Consider the following 21,430-nt stretch of genomic DNA (forward strand, 5'->3'; position numbering starts at 1 on the left):
GCCTCAGTGAAAATATTCCCAGTGGGTATCGAGGAGGGAATTTCTGCCTGCTGCAGAAATGATCGGCCCCTGGCAGGGTAGGACGCAGAGGTACCGTGTCAAGATTTTCAAGGCAAAGCATCAGAGGGGAAAGGGTACCTTGAGTTCTTTTATTCTCAGAGTGCTCTGAATTTTGGGTATGATTTATAACAATATTCTATGTCCGCTCTGCTCTGCTGTAGAGTCTTACAGAAATAGAAGTTCCTGTTTTCTCTCAGGGAACGGAAAGGCGCTTCTTGAATTCAGTGCGGTTTCATCTCTTCCCCCTTTCCCTAAACATTGTGTGCTTAAAAAAAAAAAAAAAAAAAAAAAAAAAAAGCAGGTTCCTTAATTCCCCTCTCAAAGGTAATCCCATTAACAGTGATGTCCAAGTAGCGTTGAATCTCTCCTGTCAGCAGAACTGGACAAAAGACCTCTGTGCACAGAAAGAAGATTGTGATTCTGGACAGGCCCAGAGGTCAGCTTGCCTTTTGAAAGGTGGCCTGATGCTCTCAGAGGACCAGAATAAGATCATTTGAATTATTTGGTCAGCAACTGGAGGAAGTTGACTGTAAAGTGCAACTCTTACCACTGGCTCCTTGTAGCCTAGTCAGACATCATAAAACAACCGCACTAGTTGGTACCGGATTGAAAATGCAATCGCACTCCCCAGGACCTAGGTAAAAAAAAATACATATATTGTGTTATATTGTATTAGGCAAGAAAGTTCACATGTTGAATATAAGTAGCAGCGCTATCTGCAAGGCATTCTAAGTTGCATCAGAATGTTCCCACACACCACTGTGACTTCAGCTCATGGAGTTCTGTGCCATATTTATGCATGTTGCGTGAAAAGTGTGACACTTTACTTCCCTCTGCCACCCCTGAAACTCTTGAGACTGATTTGGATCTGTGTTTACCACAGGGTATATTTCATTGCTGGTGGGACCGTTTGTCTGACCTGGATGAGTAGCAACAGGAGAGTCAGATTTCGCTCGTGGGTGGGTCCAATCAGCTTTATAACAAAGTTAATAAGTGTCATGTTATTGCACTCGGTGTATTCGCCATCTTCATCCGTTCCACTTCTCACATCTACTATGTGCAAGCTCTTTACTGCCTAGGGAAAGAAATATTGCATGCTATTACACCAGCTGTGTTTAGTGCTCTTTGCTAGCTCTGTTTTGTTCTACTATCCCAGTAGTTTGGCTCGTACTCTTACTTTAAAAAAAAAAAAAAAAAAAAAGGACAGGCTAGGGATGGTCCTGGGACCACTGCTGTGTATGGTTATCTTAAAAGAACAATTAGTAACATGGTTGAATGACTGTGAGAGACAGTGACTGGGCTAAGTAGAATGTGTTCTGGATTTGAGCCAGGAAACAACCACTGAACCCAGAAATTGTCTTCCCTCACAGCCTGTGGTTCCTTCATGTAATTGCTGCCTCAAAGCAGGTCTGGATTTGGAATGTTTTCCTGGTATTACCTTCAGAGTGTATGCTCCCAGGGCTGAGAGGCTCTTAGTTTTGAATTTGGAGTAGCTCATCTCCAACTTCCCTGTACTAGGATTGAGCCTAAAAGGAACATTAAAGTCTTAGTCCGGATAGAGCAAGGAAACAGTGATACCTATGTAAGCAGATTTAGATACTGAGACAAGTTGCTGAGAAAGAAATCCATTGGTGAAAAAAAAAAAAAAAAAAAAAAGGGCAGGAATAATCTGTTAATAATTAACAACAGCTGCTGATACCTGATTCCTCAGACTGTGCAGTCAGAAGAAGACACTTCCCCCCCCCCTTCCACCCAATGTATGCATAAAACTAAAGGTTTTAAAAAATAGAAGAACTGAATATATGCCGATATGATCACAAACACAGACAGCATTATGGCACAGTGTCACAGAATGCTTGCTTCTATGAAACTTTAGCAGAGCCTACTGCAACAGCATTCCTCTGTCTTGGAGCTGAGAATAATCATACTCATAACAGTCCTTTTTTTTTTTTTTTTTGAGAAGCCTGTACTGCTTGACTCAACCACAAGCAGCACAGCAGGCCAGATTTTAATTACACAACCTACCTCGACAGGTTTTAAAAAGAGGACCAACACCTGCTCTTGTTTCTCAGCTGCTATGGGAGACAAAAGACACCATCTCTAGTACCATTACAGGTCACTCAAGTACATTACCTTGGCAGCCGGTGGCGGGGACAAGGAATGACATGGAAGAGTTGAGGCAATGAGTAGAGGAAGTTGAGCACTTGCGGGATGAAAAAAAGCAGCATTGTTTTGCTGAAGTGCCCCAAGATGCCCACCACAGCAAAGGTCATGCCAGCAAAGTAGCAGAAAGTGTCCCCAACAAACACTTGGGATGGGTACCTGCGGTCCGTAGGGCAAAAGAGCAAAGGTTTGTTATGATCACCGTTTCTAAGAAAATGACTTTATAATCGCTGAATGCATTCCTAGGTGGCAGGTTGGGGGGGCAAGAGAGACGTTAAGCCTCAGCTGGCTTCTTCTCAGGAACTGAAGATAACTCCTTGTCTGCTTAAAAGAAGCATAGCAATGCTTTTATGGGATACTAAGATATTGTCCTGGGTCTGTCCCCTCCCAGCTCTTACTGCACCCCCCAGCCTGCCCGTTGGCAGGACAGAGCAAAGGCTGAGATGTCCTTGGCTTAGTATAAGCACTGCTCTGCAACAATTAAAGCATCGGGGTGTTATCAGCACTCTTCTCATTCTAAGCCAAAACACAGCATTCCACCAGCTACTAGGAAGAAAATTAATTCTGTGCTAACTGAAACCAGGACAGATATGTACCTGCTACCACTGTAGTCTACAAAACTCTACCCTGGAGGCCACCACCAATCCACACATCGAAAACACCAATTGCAGGTGTATATATGCTGAAAACTATCCTGCACTGTGACTTGCAGAGAATACAACGTATAAATAAAAGTAGGGAGATGTGAGGTAGAGTATTCCATGCATTTTAGTGAATCAGTGTGATCTAAATTGTTCTAGTAAACCCAAAAGCTACCAGTGGATTGTTGCTTTGCATTCATGGTTCTGGCAAGAAGCTTGTCTATGCTCCACTATCCCGCTTGCATGTCGGTAAACATTTTTGTTTATGGAGGGTAAAAGTAAAGAGTGCATTTCAAAAGAAATGCTGAATGTCCATCCTCTTACCAGTTGTGATAAAACAGGCCCAGCGTGGTAAAAAAAAAGGGAATCATAAAGTAGAGAGAAAAAATGTGATCATCCTGATAATCCCCTAAAGAAAAAAAGAAACAAAATAAGTTTGTTCTAAGACAGGACTAGGTTATTTTTAACACCAGCTAAAATCTAGGATTCTATTTCCCTTTGCTTTTTTTTTTTTGTACCGGCTCAGCGTGTCACTTCCTTACCGTTTAACTCTACGATGTTGAACACGATAATGGAAGCAGCAATCACCAGAGACTGCCCTGCTTCGATTCCATTGATTCCAGCCAGAATGTTGATGGCGTTGGTACAAAACACCGCCAGCATCCCCATGTACACGTAGTAGAGGATACCTGTGGGTGAGTGAGCCAAACACTTCAGCATGCATATTTGAAACAGGCTCTAGTCCAATTTACTTGAACTTTCCTGCTTTGGATGACAATCTATTAGCTGGTGTCTGGGTAAATTTCGAAGTCAGTAGCTTTCTAACAAATAGTGCCCTGAATCTTATGTGTACACACACATACAGCACGGCGACTGCCTCAAATTTGCAACAGGCCAGCTGCCTGTTGTGTCCTGTTTCTGTGATTCTGATATTGGCATCTGACACTGTTGTATTGCCAGAAACCTGGAAAAATGTATGGTGCCTATATATGTGTGTATGGTTAGATGCACATTGGACCTCTTGATGGATATTCTCACCAGTGTAATAATTATTTGGTGACGTGCCCTCTCACTCTTTATTTAGCAAATCCTTCATGGGTTCCCTCTGCAGCACAGGCATTTCAATCTGCTACATGTTAACGTTTCAGGTGAGCCCCTCTGGCTATCACCGATTGCTTTGATGATGTTTTTTCGTGCTCTGAACTTACCCAGGTCCAAGTGCATGCCCAGCAGAACGCGGAAGGGCTTGGGCACCACAATGGTCGTGTTCCCAAAGTTGGTGAAGTACACCATGAGCAATGGGAGGGAGGCCATGGTAGGAAGAAGGAGCTTGTGGCGCCAGCGCAGGTTCAAGACATCATCTGCAAAGCCCAGGAAAATCATGCAGCAAATGGCAAGGAGCGAGCCGATGAGCTCCACGAACTGAAGGACAGAGAACAGCGCTGCGGTTACCGGCGCCCACCCCGCGCCCACCGCGCTCCGGGCGCCGGCCGAGCCCTACCTCGTCGTACGGGAAGGCCGCGCAGCCGTCCTCCACGAAGCAGCGCAGGAAGGGCACGGGGATGAAGCAGAAGAGGATGATGAGGAACACGGCGCCGCTGATCACGCCCTGCGCCTCGGGCCTGCGGGCAACGAACGGGAGGCGGTGAGCACGGCACGGCACAACGCGGCCCCGCGCGGGGCACCGGGGGTGCCGCTACTCACACGGGCCGCCGCGACGTCTTGTTGAGGTCCTGCCCGAAGAGCCGAGCCGCCACGAAGCGCTCCTTGAAGGCCGGGATCAGCGTCAGCGTGGCCGCCATGCCCAGCAGCGAGCCGCACAGGTTGATGGCGAGCGGCACGGCCGGCCAGGCCGCCATGGCCGCCTCACAGGGAGCGGGGAAGGAGGCGCTGGCTGCGCGCGCGCACCCCCTCCGACGCACGAAGCGCCATCTTTGAGCCTGGCACGGATGGTGGTGGGGAGCCAACCGGGCTCCTCCCGCTCTGCCCTCAACCAACATGGCCGCCTCGGCGCTGCCCAGCCGCGCGCCGCCCCGGCTCCGCCGCCAGGTACGTCACTTCTGCCCCCGCGGGAGGCGGGGTCGGCCCCGTCGGCGGGGCGCCGTGAGGGGGGGCCCCGGGAGCGGCGGAGGCTGAGGGGAGCTCCCCAGAGCCGGGGGCGCCTCACGGGGATGCGTGGGGAAGCGCCGCGAGGGAGAGCTGAGGGGACCGGGAGGCGGAGGGAGCGTTTCCTGAAGCGCCGGGGGAGAAAAAGTGAAATAAAAGAATAAAAATGTAAATAAATAAAAAGGAAAAAAAAATATATCCCGGGTCTTTCTGCGCCAGGACGCCCGTAACGGGTGTTTAGAGCTTCAGGGGTGGCAAGGCTGCGAGTCACCGAGCAGGTGCAAAGGCAGCGGGTCTGGTAGCAGCAAGAAGCGTTTCCCCCTGCCCTGTGTCTGAAGCACGGGGACCTGAGGTGGTTTCTGATGGCTTCTGTGCTGACCGGCAGCTGCTGCTGCACTGAAAGAGGTGTTTTCTGCTCTGCTGTCTGCTGAATTGCTGTAAAAGCTGGTAAGCTGTAGCTGAGCCTTAAATAAATAAGTTTTGAGGCAGATAAGTGGTTGGCCAGAGAGCCTCCTGCAGATGTAGCACGGGGGAAATGCCCCCATGGAAGGTGACTTGTGAGGAAAGGAAGTGAAAGCATTTACTGCTGCCCCTCTACAGTAGGGTTGGCTGGAGCTGAGAGCAGGCAACTGAATAGCTTACAGCCCTGCTGCGAATGTGTCCATCAGTCAGCACAGCTGGAAAAAGAGGAGTTCAGAGAAATCTGTTTCTAAGCGAGAGAGACAGAAAGGCTGTCGGGGAGCTCATCGCCCTGACCGCATTTGCCTTGCTCTTTCAGGCTGCCGGAAGAGAAGGCTCACAACAACAACAACAGCAGCAGCACGACGAGGTTGCCTGGACAGACCTAAGACCGTAAAACCCGGGATGAAGAACCTGCCCATGAGGAATGGCGAAGGTAGCTGCGTGCCACGGCCAGGTCGGTGTGGGGAGGGTTCAGCCTCCCGCCGCCGTTGTGCGCAGGCGGCGGCCGCGAGCGGCGGGGGCCGAGCCCGGCCCACGTGCGCCGCGGGGCTGGGGGAAGGGAAAGGCGGCGCGGCCCAGGCCCGCATCCTCTCCTTTCCTCTCCTTTCCTTTCCTCTGGTCCGGGATGCCACCGGGCCCGCCGTGAGGCACCGCGCCATGGGGCCGGATCCAGGCTGGAGCGCTCTGGTGCTGCTCTTCGCCGCCTCGCTGCTCACCGTCGCGGCCTGGCTGCTCCAGTACTGGCGGGCGGCGGCCCTGCGGGTGCTGTGGCGGCGGCGGCGGCCGCCGGTGGTGGCGGAGGAAGAAGCCGGGGCCCGGGCGCTGCTCGCCGCGCTGCTCGCCCTCCGGTCCCTGCGGGAGCAGTGGCAGCGGGCCTGGGTGCGGGCCCTCAACAGCCAGGCGCGCCGGCACGGGGTATGGCAGGGCATGGGCGGGCTGGGCCACGGTGGTGGTGTTGGCGGTGGGCTGAGGGAGGGTATCTAGCTTTTGGGAGAGCGGGGCTGCGACCCCTTTGTCGTCAGGCTCTGAGGAATCCACTGTTAGTGGGCTGCCAGTTGGGGACCCTGTGGTGTGGGCTGAGCTGTGTTGGGAAACGCTCGGTGTGCCAGCTTCGCTTTTTGGGCTGCTGTGTTTCGCTCTCTGCTGTGCTTGAGGGATGGGGTGCGTAACTAAACGTGAGCATAACGTGGTTTTACAAACTTTGAGAAGTAGGTGTTCGGCAGCACGTTTTGCTTAAAAGGGGCTGGGGCCTGAACCTTAGGTCTTCCCTTCCACAAGGAAGTAATTTCACAGGAGCTCACGTTACCTGCAAGGCAAGGGCTTCTGCCTGAAAAAAAAAAAAAAAAAAAAAAGGCAAAAAGAACTTAGACAAGGGGAGGTGGCTGACCACTACATGGGAGAGTAGTTTGTCTTAAGGCAAGTTTTGTTTTTGGGTGCTCTTGAAAGAGAGAGTGTACTGATGAGGTGAGGCTATGGTGAGACTGGAAGTCCTCTGGTCGTGGGGAGAAGGGACTGATTCGATTCTCTGGACTGACCTAGGTAGGTGAATGTGCAGATCTGGTGGAGGAGGCTTGCAAGAAGAGGAAATGGCTGGTCTAACTATTATGAAATGAGAAAATATCCGAGACAGTACAGGACTGCAAGGGACTTTAGCCTGCATGTGAACTGTCTGCATGTGGGGCGATAGTTACCAGTGAGGGATAGTTAGGTTTTTGCTGTCCTCGCCCTTTCTTCAGTGCCGGGTATAGGGAGGCAGTGGAGGCTGGGGGTTGAGGAGTTGTGGTCCCGTTGTCCAAAAGCTTGTCAGCTGGCAGTGGGAAGCGACCTGTTTCTCCACTGAGCCTTGCAGTTCAGAGGCTTGGTCACAGGGAGAGCTGCCTGGAGTCTGTGTTAGAGGAGTCAGGGAGGGTGGAGTTGTGTCATGGGTGTCTTTGTGCTGCTTGGATTCATGGAAATGAACCGGGACGTCCCCAGGGCCCTAAGTTAGACTTGCTTATCTTCTGTGAAACTGCCTGGGATGCTGTGACCACCGGGAACTAACAGATCTCTATTTTCATAGAGTTCAGTGCAAATCACGTTTGAAGAGGGTCCTCAGTTACCACCAGCAGCAAATATAAGCTGTGTGACGTGCAAAGGCCAGTCGGACTGCAGCATGGTAAGGCTTTGCTGTTCTGAATTGTAGCATGTCTGTCGACTGATGGTGTGTTCTACAGAGATTGCCAACACTCGTGTAACAGAGATTGCAGCTCTGGGGCTGTACATCTGTGAGCTCTGCAAGAGCAGGTAGAGCTGAGGTGTAGGGGTGCTGAATCTGAGTATCAGGGTAGTGCAGAGGAGAGAAGAGAGCTTCTGTCACTGATACATTCTTATTGCCTCATGTGTGGAGTCTTAAGTGGCAGATTTGCAGTACAGACCTGCAGCTGACAATAAGCCTGATGTTTCTTTGCCACAATGGGTCAACCTTGCCTATTGCTTTTATAGGTCTTGCCATCTTGCTTCCGCTTCTTACCAAGGACATAAACCTATTTGCTTCCTTTTCTCTATAGGTGCTTTACTGCCATCTGTCTGCAGAAGCCGTGAAATTCCCCGTCTCTGTAACGCAGCAATCCCCAGCTGCTGTTTCTGTGGATACGTATCATGTCACTTTGTCTCTGCTGCAGGCTAAGGTAATGGTTGTAAAAAGTTTGCCATCGAATTTGTTCTTTTACCTAGCCCTCTGCCAGGTAAAGTTATTTATGCTCGGTTAGTTATTTGACTACTGTGTCCCAGACCTGTTGCTTTCAACAGATCACCTTAGATGTTCGTGTTTAACAAAAAGTTCAAAAGTCGTTTGTCTTTCAATTATTTCTGAGCTATGTTAAATTTCATTGCGCTGTTTTTACTAGAGAAGCTGAGTCAGGAGTTCTTCCTCTGTCATTCTGTTTCTGTATTAATGACGTACTTGTTCTGCATAGGTGCAGAACTTCTGAACTACAGCATGCTGTACGGGCTGGTTTGTTGTTGCAGACTGTTGGTGACCTGGATGAGTTTTCAGGCACAGCTCGTCTCCTAGAGACTTACAAATGGCCGTGCTTATGTTTGGTGATGATTAATAGACGTAGCTCAGCAAATACCCTGTATTAGTACCCAACTTGCTCTTCCAGATTGTCCTGCAGGCTGTGTCTTTGACCAAAGAAATAACAGTTTTTGCCTCTGACTGGCTTCTGGGCATCCAAAGGCAGTGAGAAAGCTGGGTCTGAGTGTGAAGTGCTGAAACTTCTGCATTTCGTAACTCTGAGAGGCCCAGGACCACCTATGTTCTTACTTGCTGTCTTTAATTGCTGCATGGACTGGCGTGGGGCCCTTTGTGTTGATGAATTTGAAACAGGGGAGAAAATGCCTGATAAAAACAGAGTGTTCCTGACTGCGTGTTTGTTCTGGGTCAGGTGGAGATCCACTTGGAGGAGATACAGGATGAGGGTCTCCTGGTGTCATGGACATTCAAGGACAGGCCAGACTTGAATCTGTCAGTTCTTCCAAGATTTCAACCTCATGAGGTAAGCAAACAGGGGGAAGCTGGACTCGAGCAGAGCAAGGGCAGGAGGGGTGGAAACAGTGCGCAGACAGCAAGAAGGCTGCTGCAAAGGAGAGAGATTGGCAGTTCACTGTTGTGGCCCTTCTGTGGCAAGGGAAGGGGGTTCTTTCACCCTGGAATGTGTAGCAAAAAAGGCTTTTAGTCCGTGTAGGTTCTCCTGCTGTTGTTGCCAAATGTGTAGCTGCAAAATGAGCTGTTTTTTTTTTTTGTTTTGTTTTGTTTTTGAGTTGTAAAGCATGCAGAAGCCATAGGTATTAGTGACTTGATGAGCTGAACACCCATGTGTTTGCGCTTCTGTGCCCCAAACAGTTCTGTTTGTTAGTTTTATTGACACCCTTGTTGCCTTATATTGAGTAGATGTAGGAATTCAGCTGTTCTTGTGGAGGTGTGGTAGCACCATCTCATGAGGCAGTGATGATGTGGCAAACTCTGAAGGCTTTATTGTCAAAATTTGTAATAGATGGGCTACAGATGGAAAAGGTCAGTTTGTCTTGTTCGTGCAGGTTATACTTGCCTGCAGCTATTACAGCAAAGCTCAGGCACTGAGGAGGAGGCATACAGGATAGAGGAAGAGTGTATAGGAGGGTATTGCTAGGAGAAAGGCCGTGTAGAGGCTTGAGAGGCAGTTGTAGCTGTCTAAGGAGAAAATGTATCTGCCTTGTTATGACGTTCCTGTGTTTCCTTTTGATTTGTGGAGAGAAGAATGACGGGAGAGTGGGTCTGTCTACCATAAAGGATCTGATCGAGGATACCATTGTCAGCACGCAGCCAGCCTTGATGGTACATCTGAAAGCCTGCACCGCAGGAACTGGGGCGGTAAGGCTCTCTTCTTGTGATATTCATGCCTTGAACACTGGGGTGCTTCTGAGGGCTGAGACTTAGGCAGGAATCCAAGGGCTAAGTCTGACTTCTGAGCAACAGCCACATCCCTGGCTGTGCTGTCGTAGGAACTGGGGTATTGTAGCATGGGAAGCAGGGAGAATTAGAGTGGGACAGACCTTCAGCAGTGTAGTCATCTTCAGTTCCCCTTCTAGTAGCCAGCAAGCTCATTCCTGTCTGTCTCTTTTCCTGTCTGCCTTAAATTTCATATTTGAAGTAAGCTGGGGGCTAGCTGGAGGTCTGTAGCTTGGGGGGTCTGCAGCGTCTCTGGATGGCTTTGTGGGTGCAAGCCAATTGGGAGGTGCAAGCACAAATGCCGTGTGTCTTAACCACTGTCTGCTGACAAGAGAATGATAAAAGTGTCAGTCTTCCTCTCATCATTCTTCAGGTATCCAGCAGTAAGTTGACTCGAGATTCCCCAGCTGGTGCAGTAGCAGGCCCTCTAGGTTCCAAGCTTTTCCTACGGAATCTTCACGTGCTGAACTTGGGCTCCCAGGAAAAGGCAGGTAAGCCTGAAAACGTGGTTCATCTGAAGCAGGGGAAGTGCAGAAATGATGAGGTGAGAGCGTGTGGATGATTTGGGTGGCTTTGAATGGCAATATGCATACGTGCCCACTGAACTCTGCCTTGTGTTGACAGGTGCACGTGTGCTCTCTTTCTCTGTTGCAGGAGTTGAGGAGATCTGCTGTGTCGTAGAGCTAGACAGTCCCCCGCAGCAGAAATGGATGAGGCCAGTGACAGCTGGGAGTGCCAGCACTGCTGCAGAGATGGAGTGGAACGAGGAGCTCGTTCTGTAAGTGCCTGCTGGTCTTTTGGTCCTCGCAGTGGAGGCAGACTGGCAGAGTCTCTGGGTGTCATTGCCACGCAGCAGTAACTGATGCAGGTGGCGTGGAGGTGATGTCTGTACAGCAGGATGGTGTGTAACCGTGCTGCCTGTGTGCTGGGCTGTGAGTCCCAGTGATCAGCCCCAACTCACGTACATATTATTTCCTGCTTCCCTGAATAGTGTGTGTGTTAACTGGATGGACAGAAGTGCTGAGCATGGGGAGTGTGGGGGCAGGAGTTCTCTGCCTTCCAGACAAGGTTGCTATCTTAACTTGCCCTGACAGCGTACGCAGCCCTGCATGGGACAGAAACTTGAGTTTTCCCTCTTCTTGCTTGCTGCCCCTTCTTGTGTCCTCCAAAATAATACACACTTACAGGAGCTTTGGAAAGATGATGAGGGATGTGAGATTTGTGGGAGGGAAAACATATAATAGTCTTGTTTACTTTGGTAATTTTGCAAAGACTGCCTAACAGCAGCTTGTCTATTTGTGTTTCAACAGTGAGTTGGGACCTAGAAGTAAGGAGCTGAAGCTACAGGTGCTGGGGAACAGTGGCAGAGGTGAAGGTAAGTACAGGAAGCCATAAAATGGATTCTAAGACAAGGTGACAAAAATGCCTAAGGGACTTGCTGTGCTTTGAGCCTGTGGATCTTCTTTGTAGTTATGATGTATTATGAACAGGATTATGTCTGATATCTGCACAGGATTTTTGTATCCAACTTTTTGTGAGCCTTTGACTGGGTGAAGTAACTCTCAAGTCTGTTATTCTTAGTGAAAGGCTCTTAGTGACCTTTTTGGTACCTGGGAGGTTCCTGTGGCCTGCACTTCCTAACCTAAAAGCAGTGAGAGGGATGTAGTAGAGCCAAGGGCAGCTGATTCGTTGGCCCATGGGATCACTTTCCAAAAGCACAGGGAGCTTGTGAGAGGTCTGAGGTGCTAAAGTTCTGTCGTTTTTATTTTTTTTTTCTCCTCTTCCCTCTTGCAGATGTGCTGCTGGCCCATACTACTCTTTTGCTTGATCCTTTGAGCAAACGGCCATCCGGGAGACAGATCTGCTCTCTGGCCCCTGGAGCTGGGCAGTCGCTGGCAGCTGAAGCTACCGTTGTACTGGAGGTGAGCAGGCAACCCAGCCGTGTGAACGCATGATCTGGAAATATTTATAATGCGAGGCTCGAGCTGGAAACCAGCATTACTAGGCCTGCGCTTGTGGCAGGGGACAAACAGCCCCCTAGGTCGAGGAGGTGTATCACCTTGCCCTTAGTGCCTGAGCTTTCCTCTGTTCGGCTGACGTTGTAGTGAGAATGGCTCCTTGGTGCCTGGAGGGGTGGCTTTTGTCATCCCTGTTGCCTGCCTTAACTTCTGGGAGGAGGAGAGCCCCCTCTGAGCTGTGTCTTACTCTTTGTAGCTCTTATACCAGGATTCTTCTACATCTCTAAATGCTCAGCACGCCACATCTCTGCGTACCAGCATCACCCCCACCAAGAAGGTGGAGATGGACCGGACCATCATGCCTGATGGCACGATCGTGACTACTGTCACCACAATTCAGTCCCGGCCCAAAGCCGACTGCAAGCTGGGTGAGGCTGCCCTGGGGCAGGAGTCTTGTCAAGGTGGCGTGGGGTGGGGCGTATTCCTGAGGCCGTTCACACAGGCAGCAGGAAAACTGTTCAGCCATTGTGTGTTGTGGTTGTTGTGCACCTTAAGGATCGGATGGGTGGGCGGTGCTTTTAGCTTCTGAGTTATTAATGTTTTGTGGCCGTCTGGAGAGGAATACGTAGCCTTGAGGGAGGGAATTGAGGAGATCAATTTGAGGGGAGCAACTGGGGAGAGCTGTGAGAGGGACAAGCCTCTCTGACATCTTCTGGTGGCAGGACTGAGCTGTGTATGCTGGTGTTGCATAGCTTCTGCATGATGTTGTGCTAAGTGTTGTGGCTTTCTTCCTCTATTTTTTCATCACTGCTAAATGAATTATGCTCTGGGTACTGTTGGCAGGCTTGAAAATATGTCGCCCTTGCTTGCCAGTGGTTGGTGCTGCTCAGTGTCTGTCTGATGTCTTGGTTAATGTGGTGCTGGATATTCTGTGAGGCAGGGCTGGGAAACAGCACAAACCTTGTGACAGGGCTGCTTCGCATGTCTTGTTCCAGAAGGCTTCTTGCAACGTCAGTGCTGCACAGCCTCGTGGCAGCAGACCCTCTGTGGGGGGCGGGGAGGAAGGGCACAATACGGTGATGAAGTTGCCTAAACTTCATCTCCACTGACTGTTGTCTCTGCCTGTCTTTCACCGTGAAGATTCACCCTCAAGATCGCCATCCAAGGTGGAAGTAACTGAAAAGAAGACGACGGTTCTTTTGGAGAGCAGCTGTCCTCGCAGCCTCTTGGCCAGCAGTAGCAGTAAGTGCATGCAAGTCAGAAGTTCTTACTGGAGCGAGGATGTTCCTTAGCCTTTCTAGAAGAGTGTCTGAATGTGCTGCAGAAGAGGAAGTCCAAGTGATTGAGTGAAGAGGGTAAGGGGGAGGGGGCAGGTAAAAGAAATTCCGCCCATGACTATGGGTGTTTTCTTGCGTGACAAGAACATCCCTAAGTTAGCTGGAGCCAATGAGATTTGGTCATGTTGCACTTGGCATCTCCTTTTTGTCTCTGAGACAGAACGCTGCAGCTCTTTGGATGCTTTGTGGCTGAGGCTGGGAGATCTCCTGGGAGTCTTTAGAAATCTTTCTGAAGTGGGAGGTGGGAGTGGTGTTTTAATGATACGCCTGTAGGAACTTCAAATTTACAGGTGCCAGAAAGACTCGAGAGCTCTACAGAGCGTTCTCCTTTTAGTTTGTTTGGGCAAGTCTGTAATAAATACTGTTCTCTCCCTTCATGTCCACATAGTTGCCTATTGAAAGCATCGTGATCAGCAAGTGACCTCTTCCCTGTGCTGAAGGATGCTACTTCAAGTGTTGGTATCTTTCTTGTCGCTCAGGGGACAGCCAGATGCCTAATGGCTTGGATCCGGTGGCTGAGACGGCAATCAGGCAGCTAACTGAGACAAATAACAAGCCCGCCAAGAAGACCCCAACAAAACGTAGCACGCTGATCATCTCGGGAGTTTCCAAGGTCTCTGGCAGTTAGGGGGCTCCGTTTCCTGTCTGGGAGGCTATTTCTGTGCATGTCTGTGTAAAACGACCCTGTCCTGTAGGGAATGGTGTGGAAAAGTACCAGCACAGAGGACTTGCTCAGCTTTTTGCTGCTTCCCTGCATTTTGTCGCTGCTTCCCATCCAAGGTACCTCGCCAGGCTGCAGGGCAGCTGCCAATGGAAGCTCACTAAGCACTGGCAGCAGAAAGGGAAACTTTTGCACTAGTCGGGAACCTCATGGAGAATGTAAGGAGTTATTCTGAGACTTTCCTGTGTGAGAGAGGGAAGTGCTGCAAAATGCCATGAAATCAGGTATCTTCCAGTGTGTTTCAGCAAAAAGTGACTGCTGCACATCTGTGCTTTTTTTTTTTTTTTTTTTTTTTTTTTTTTAGCGCTGATGAGAAGAATCGGAGAGAAATGCAATCCTTTAGACTCTGTCTTCCTGTCTGACTTTTTAACCCCCTGCAGGTACCTATTGCTCAGGACGAAATGGCACTTTCTCTGGGTTATGCTGCATCCATGGAGGCCACGGTGTACGGGGCTTCTGGGGCGGTGAGTGCAGCGGAGCAGATGCACGATTCCACTGAGTCGTCACAGCTGCTGGAAGCGTCGCCATCAGGACCAGGGGCCAGTCAGGAGCTGGATGAGACAACGAGATCAGACATCTCCGAGAGACCATCCATGGAAGATGTTGAATCCGAAACTGGCTCCACAGGAGCCCTCGAGACTAGGAGCTTGAAAGATCACAAAGGTGAGGTTGAACTCTTGTACGATAGCTAATGGCAGCTTGTGCCTGAGGACAAACTGACAGCTTTTTGGGGTGATGAAGGGTGGCTTCCAGTGGAGCCTTGGAAGAGCCCACGTATTTTCTATGCTCCCTGCTGAATTGGTTTCAAACACCTTTTTGCAGTTACCTGATTCCTGTAGGCTTTGTGGTTTGTGTGCTGTCTTAGATGGAAGCCCTTTGTAGCTTGCAAAAAGTATCTATCCCAGATTGACAAGAGACATGGTGGGCAGGGAAAAGAAGGAATTAAAAAAACGGAACCCCTTCTTTGTAGGAAATGCTGCTGTAGCACTGAATAATGTGCAGGTTTTGGATGTCTTTTTGTACCCTTTTGGGGCTGGCAGTGATCAGCATTTCCATCCTGCCCTGCCTCAGTTTATCACCCAGAGCCATCACTGTTATTTTTCTCCAGATTTGGACATGTTGTGAAAGTACAGGCAGCTGTGCTGAGGGCTCGATGACCAGCTAATCTGGATGCTCTGGAGACAGTCCTAGTCTGAGATGCCTTTTCCCTTCTTGTGTGTTCCTGCGGGTGTCTCCACACTGACATTCCCACTCATTTTCCACTCACACCAGTTTTACCTTTAAGTTCCGATTCTCCACGACTCCGCTACAGTGAGGGTGTTGCTGCACAAAAGGAAGCTTACACACAGGACATGTGCCAGTATTTAGTGAAACAGCTTGCGGGTGTTGCAGTCTGTCCTGAATGCAGGCTTTGCCTTGAGGCTGGGAGCTGAGATTCTCTGACCTGCTGTATGCTTTTGCTGCTCATGCCAAAAGAGGTCTCTGCCTCTTGTATTTGGTGCTTTTGTTGCCCCTGAGACTTGCCAGGGAAGGATACAATCATTGTTTCCATCTCCTTCTTCTGTCTTTGCAGTTAGTTTTCTTCGGAGTGGTACCAAGCTCATCTTCAGGAGAAAGACCAAGCAGAAAGAAGCTGGCCTGAGCCAGTCTCACGATGACTTGACCAATGTCACCACCAGTTCTGCCAGCAAGAAGAAAGCCGGCAGCTTCTCCCACCGCCTCATCAAACGCTTCTCCTTCAAGTCTAAATCCAAACCTAAAGCTAACGACAACACGACAGGTGAGAACTGAAGGAGGGAGATGCCGGTTGGAAAGATCATACAGAAATCCTCTCTTAGTCTTTTGTCTTCCCGCTCCATGGTATGTGAGATCTGCAGTCCAGTTCCTTCCAACCTTGGCGGAGGGAAGACACCCCAGTGCTTTACACTGTTTGGGGAGCAAAGGTGGCATACCCAGGGCTGAGACTGCACAGCCTTCTCTGACTGTCATGCTCTCCCCAAAAAAATCCAGCAGGCATGCTAATCCCCGTGGGGTTCCCAGGAGCTGCAGAAGTGACTCTGTCCAGCTGTCCAGCTTCACTAGGCGCTTCCTGGCACCTGTCAAGTGACAGCCTCGGAGTTAAAAAACTGAGAAACTGCCAAGTTAGCTGCGTTTTCGAGAGCTGTGGTATGTAGCCTTGCTCGATTCTGCTCTTGAGAGAGAATGGTGCAGTTGCAGACCATTCTGTTGTTGCTCCTGCTCGATGCAGAGGCTGTAACATGACTGAGGTGTGGTGCGGGACGATGTGTGCGTTCCTGGGCTATGTGCTGTGAGCAGAACAAGCTGCTGTTCCCCACCCAGATCGGCTGTTGGAATGGTCTCCGTTTCAGAAGGCGTGAAAGGTGCCTTTTTTCTGTGCTACACTGATGAAGAAAGAAGTCTCTAAGAAGAAGGAAACCTTAACCACTAGACGAGTTTTTGTAGAAGACCCAGTCCTTGCAAGAACATCCGTTGGCTGCTTTCGGTGCTTCTTTATCTATGTTCTGGAGCGGGGAAGAGGCCATGGGACAGATTTGTACCAGCCATCTGCCTGTACAAGTGGAAACGTTTTCCTTGTGGGTGGTTAGGGCCATGTCTGGTAGGGCACGGGGGAAACAGAGGCTGTGGTCCAGTTCTGTGGTTCTCCTTAGCAGTTCTGACTCCAGTGCCTGATGTGCTGGGGATGAATAACGAGAAACATGGCAATGCTAGCAAAAGGGCGTTGTGATGTGGAACCTGAGTGAAGAGCTTACATGTTTGCACTGATGAACGGCATTTCTTGTAGCAGAAAGAGCCTTTCTTGATGGCATGGGAACTAACCTCCTTCTAGAAAATGTTATCCTCTACGTTTAAAGCGTGGGCCTGTCTGCAGTGGGTGTTTCTTGAGGGAGAGCTGCATGGGGGGGAAAATGAGCTGCTCACACAGGAGGAAACTGCCCTTCTAAATGAATGTTTTCCCAGTCTCTTGAAATACGTGCGTTGTGAATATCCCAAGAGGCCCCGTTTGAATGAGTGTAACAACACTCCTTAGAAAAATGCTTATTCGTTGTTAAAGTAGATTGTTTGAATGGAAGCTCTTGCTCTTCTGTAGAGCTGCAGAGATAGGGAAATGGGTCAAAGGGGAGGAAAAGAAATTTGGTAGAGAGATTGTGTAAGCCTGGCTGGGGTCTTCAGCTCTCTGTTCTCCTGTTAAAATACCTCCAGAGGTGGGGGCTGTTGCTATACTTCACTCAAGATGCAACCCAATTGGAAAAGTAGCAGTACTCTGGAATTGTGTGTGATACAATGCATCGTGTTATTCAGAAGGACAAATCCTGGGTTACTGGTAAGGCCAGGTGCTATTTCCAAAGGCTGAAATGTGTTTGGTATGCTGTTGTGAAACAATTTACAGGCAGGAATTTTAGAGTGCATCCCAAAAGTATCAGGAAGTTGGGAAGGCCTTACTGAACTTGTTCCCGCTTTGTGGGCTCCAGGATATGGCTGCCAACGAGTGGCGATGGAATTACTGGTTTTGATTTGAGCTTTGACCTGTCAGAAATGTTGGGAATATTCTGCACTGTTGTCTGTGGGATGAATGGCACACAGGGTGCACAACAGTGGTTGTGTATTCTCCCTTGAATTTTTGGTGGCACTCTTTATCGTGGGCTTTTTTTTTTTCTTCATATCCAATATTTTTCATATTGGATATGAAAATTTGTATCTGGCTGGATGCAAATAATCCTTGCAGCTGAAAGGGTTATTGTTAAGGTCAGATGGAGCATATCCCCAGACATTAATTCCTGCATCTGCTTATGTTTTCTTCCTGCCACATCATTGCTCCTCAAAGTTTTACAGTGTAGGACCGATCTTGTAGCTTTTGATCTCCTCCAAAATCTTCTCTGAGTGCAGAATGTTTTTTTCAGAGTATTTGGGTAAGCTGCTGTTCGAAGGTCAGTGGGGCAAGGGAGAATGGCACAACTGGGTGCACTTTGGAGTATTTTACTTCTGGTATGTTACTGATTTAACACATCCATCCTTAATCTTCAGATCTGTACACGGTTTCCTTTCTCTTGTGCAAGGTTAGTTTTGTCTTCCAAAGCAGTGTTTTGTTTTTTTTTCTTTTGTAGTCTTGGCTATGTGAGTGTGGGTGAATCTCCTGACTTACTGAAGCCAAGAATGGTAACAAATCCGCCTTGTGGGGAGGTGTGATTATTGGCCTGAGGAACGATTCTTTTATCCTAATATCCTAACTTTCTCAAAAGGGAAGGGAAGGTGATGGAAGTCTCTGGTCTCCAGAAACTGTAGAGAAGGTCCCATGGAGTTTTCACTCATAAAGCTGCTGTATAAAAAAATCTGTTTGTGTTTAGTCACCTCTTGGTGCTTTTTGCTTTAAAACAGAAGAAATGGTGTTTGAAATCAGCTTTTCCCTGTTTGACTTCTTGTGGGTACTCGTGCCCTTGGTGCCATTGACCAAATAAGTCGGGGGAGAGGAGTGTCAGAGCGCTGGACTTGAACAAAGAAATGCTTCTGAAAGAGTTCAGCCTGCTTACGCGGGCTGTATTCCAAATGCAACGTTTCATTGCTGGCTACGCAAGTAGAAAGAGTGACCGTTAAAAAAGCCAAAGTATACTTTTATTTTTTCTTTTTCCTGGTGTTTTAGCTGAACAGAGTTAGGATTTACATATGCTGTGTGTTCTCACTTCTTTGAAGAAAACAGATCGCTCTAGCTGTACGCTTGTAACTAGAGCTGTCCGGACACACCCTTCCCCCTGTTTTGGTAAGGCTTTTAAGAACCTTCCCATTGAAAAGCCCTTAGCATCTGCCTGCAAAGGGTGTTCTGTGATTTTGCAGCCTCTTAAAGTAAGAAAAAACATTAACGTGAATGAAGGAGACCACAAAACCTCATTTTTTGGGGGGTGCTGTGGGCTTTAATGCGGTGGAACTTGACTGAAGCCTGGTAGGGCAGGGACTCTGTCAGGTGATGGGGTTGGAATTAGATGACCTTTAAGGTCCCTTCCAGTCTGACACATTCTGTGGTTCCATGATTTGGAGAGGAGGTTCAAAGCGTGTACAATCCAAAGGGAGAGGGATTGTACATGTGTATATGTGTTTGCGTGTACGTGTGGACAGCGTGTTCTCTGAGAATCCCGCTCACACCGCAAAGCGAATGGACAGGGCCAGGAGAACGGCTTTAGGAGCCTCTGTGCCATCCACACAATATTTCTAACCCTGATACACCTCCCCAGAGGTCAACTTGAGAAAGACAATCCAGATACTGCACCCGCGGATGCCCTCGAAATGCTTTTGTAGTCAAGCATGGGTTTTGAGGGGGAGAGAGAGTGGAGACTTTGCAGCTAGCTGGAGAGCAGCTCAGGGGAGGGGAGCATCAGGAAAACTTCAAACTGCTGTGAGAGTGCGAGAGGCACGGGCTGTTTCTACACCAGATCTGTGTGTGTGTCAGCGTGTATGCGAGGAAGCGTTCTGTGTTTTATTTTCAGATTTGTTTTTAGAGGTGCTGCATCGTGTGGCAGCCACTCTCCTTCCCTGTGTGCTAATCCTAGAGGGAGGTTACTGGGTAGCTGGCGAGATGCTTGGGTGTGTGGATGCTATCGGCGTGTTCTGGAGTCTTTTGCCTCGTTCTCCCTTCCCTGCCCCTAGCTCACGGTGAGTGTAAGGATCCAGCAACAGTTCTGTCGGTGGTCAAACTTCTGGAAAAGGTCTTTGTGTACGTGCAGGAATCACAGCTCTTTCTACAAGCGTGACTGCTCCGTACCACCTCTCTTTGCTTGTAGAGGTACTGGACCAAATCCCCATGCTGAATCTGAAATTAGCACCCCTCCTTTTGTGTGCTCTTTTTTTTTTTTTTTTGTACTTTAATACCTTCTTTCTGGGTGGCTTATTTTAACCCCAGATTGTCTAGAGGAAAAAAACAAAACTAGGAACTGTGTAGTTACTTAAGAGATGACAATAAAACGACTTAATTCAGAGTAAATGAATGAAGTTCTTGCACCTTTGTAAATGTTGAAGAATTCCATTGCTGTGTAATGGCTGAACCTGTTAACTTATTAAAACCCATGGAAATAAAAACCTGAGCATGCGTCCTGACTGCACCCCTGCTCTCCTACCCTGCTCCCCTACCCTGCTCCCCAGCCCTGCTTCCTTACACCAGCTCCATGGAGCCCCTGACCCCTACCCCCAACAGCGAGGTCAAACCGTGAGTAATGACCCCAAACCCCAATCCCGGACCAGCACCAAAAGGGCCCTGACCCCGAACCCTTGACCCTAAAACCTTGACACCAAACCCTTGACCCCGGAGCCGAGCCGAGCCACTGACACAGCCCAAATTCCAGAACCCCCTCCCCAGACCTGACCCTGGAGACCCCACCCAAGATCCGACCCTGAAGCCTCTGACCCCAAAAAATGGGGTTAGGGTAGAGTTTTAGAGTTAGTGTTAGGGGCCACCGGCTGGTCAAAAGTGGGTCCTACCCAGTGGGGAGTTTGGTGTCACCTGTGTGGAAGCCCCAAAACTCGAGGGACAAAGCCCCAAATTAGGGGAAGGAACCCCAAAACTGTGGTGATAACCCCAACATTGGGGGAAAGAACCTTAAAATTAGGTTTTTCTATACACTGGGGGGAACCTCAAAACAGGGGCGGCGAAGCCCCGAGTTAGGGGAAGGAGCCCCAAAATTGTGGGGGGAGGACACTGCCGTGGAGAGATGAAACCCCAAAATTGAGGGGAAAGCCCCAAAAATAAACCGGAAGGGGAGGGGCAAAAAATGGCGGCCTCCGGCCAGGTGTCATTTTCAGGGGGGATGCTGGGAAATGTAGTTCGAGGGCACAGCACTTCCGGGCGGCCATGTTGGCTTCGCAGAGCATTGTGGGAGCTGTAGTTCTCCAAACGCTGCAGGCCAGGCGGCCATGTTGGGAGCGCAGGGAATGCTGGGAAATGTAGTTCTCGAACGCCCGGCCTGCCGGCGGCCATGTTGGGTGTCCGGGGGATGCTGGGATGTGTAGTTCGAGGCCATGTTGTGTGCCCAGAGTGCAGGGGTTAGGGTTTAGGGTTAGGGTTTGTGTTAGGGTTTAGGGTTAGGGTTGTAAGTGCTGTGTGCCCATGGGTGCAGGTTCCATAGGGTACACAGGGGGCAGGGGCTGTGTGTGGGGGTTGTCCCCATGTCTGTCAGCCACACGCAGCCTAAATTAACCCCAGAATCGCAGAACTGTAGGGTTGGAAGGGACCTCAAAAAATCACCGGGTCCAACCCTTCTACCAAAGCAGTTCCTCAGAGCTGGCTGCCCAGGGAGGCGTCCAGACAGGCCTTGAATAGCAAGCTGCAGATGTCCCCTAGGAGAAGGGATGCTCTTCGAAATTTCACAGACAAACAAGAATTAAAGCAATAACCATTCTGAAGATAAATCTGTCCAGAGCTGGCATTTAAATGATTTTTTCCCCCTGAAATAGGGATGGGGAAAGAAGAACAATTAAAACAATCTTCATAGCAAATGCTGTGTGAGTGATGT

The 21,430-nt window shown here is 49.4% G+C and overlaps 2 protein-coding genes across 6 annotated transcripts; one reads left to right on the forward strand and one right to left on the reverse strand.

Moving 5' to 3' along the window:
- Positions 1–128: 128 nt before the first annotated feature.
- DPAGT1 (dolichyl-phosphate N-acetylglucosaminephosphotransferase 1) lies at positions 129–4,986 on the reverse strand. 4 transcript variants are annotated; one of them, XM_082777871.1, is made up of 10 exons: positions 4,569–4,986; positions 4,366–4,486; positions 4,073–4,286; positions 3,407–3,553; positions 3,189–3,273; positions 2,194–2,382; positions 1,499–1,586; positions 980–1,135; positions 608–694; positions 129–311 (listed from the first exon to the last, which is right to left on the reverse strand). In XM_082777871.1, exons 1-9 carry the CDS (start codon positions 4,862–4,864, stop codon positions 629–631), a joined length of 1,362 nt encoding a protein of 453 aa, XP_082633997.1. In that variant the 5' UTR covers positions 4,865–4,986; the 3' UTR covers positions 129–311; positions 608–628. The 4 variants fall into 4 exon arrangements, with proteins under 4 accessions (XP_082633997.1, XP_082633996.1, XP_082633998.1 ...); XM_082777870.1 differs by having other exon boundaries at positions 129–325; XM_082777872.1 differs by lacking the exon at positions 129–311 and adding an exon at positions 341–454.
- Positions 4,987–5,846: 860 nt separating this feature from the next.
- C2CD2L (C2CD2 like) lies at positions 5,847–19,993 on the forward strand. 2 transcript variants are annotated; one of them, XM_082777862.1, is made up of 14 exons: positions 5,847–5,886; positions 7,492–7,587; positions 7,979–8,098; positions 8,858–8,968; positions 9,709–9,822; positions 10,274–10,391; positions 10,555–10,678; positions 11,211–11,275; positions 11,695–11,822; positions 12,115–12,286; positions 12,999–13,100; positions 13,675–13,808; positions 14,297–14,579; positions 15,490–19,993. In XM_082777862.1, the coding sequence occupies exons 1-14, from the start codon at positions 5,857–5,859 to the stop codon at positions 15,705–15,707; spliced, it is 1,815 nt and encodes a 604-aa protein (XP_082633988.1). In that variant the 5' UTR covers positions 5,847–5,856; the 3' UTR covers positions 15,708–19,993. The 2 variants fall into 2 exon arrangements, with proteins under 2 accessions (XP_082633988.1, XP_082633987.1); XM_082777861.1 differs by lacking the exon at positions 5,847–5,886 and adding an exon at positions 5,913–6,347.
- Positions 19,994–21,430: the final 1,437 nt, after the last annotated feature.

This window comes from Aythya marila, assembly GCF_965140915.1.
Source record: "Aythya marila genome assembly, chromosome: 23".
NCBI lineage: Eukaryota > Metazoa > Chordata > Aves > Anseriformes > Anatidae > Aythya > Aythya marila.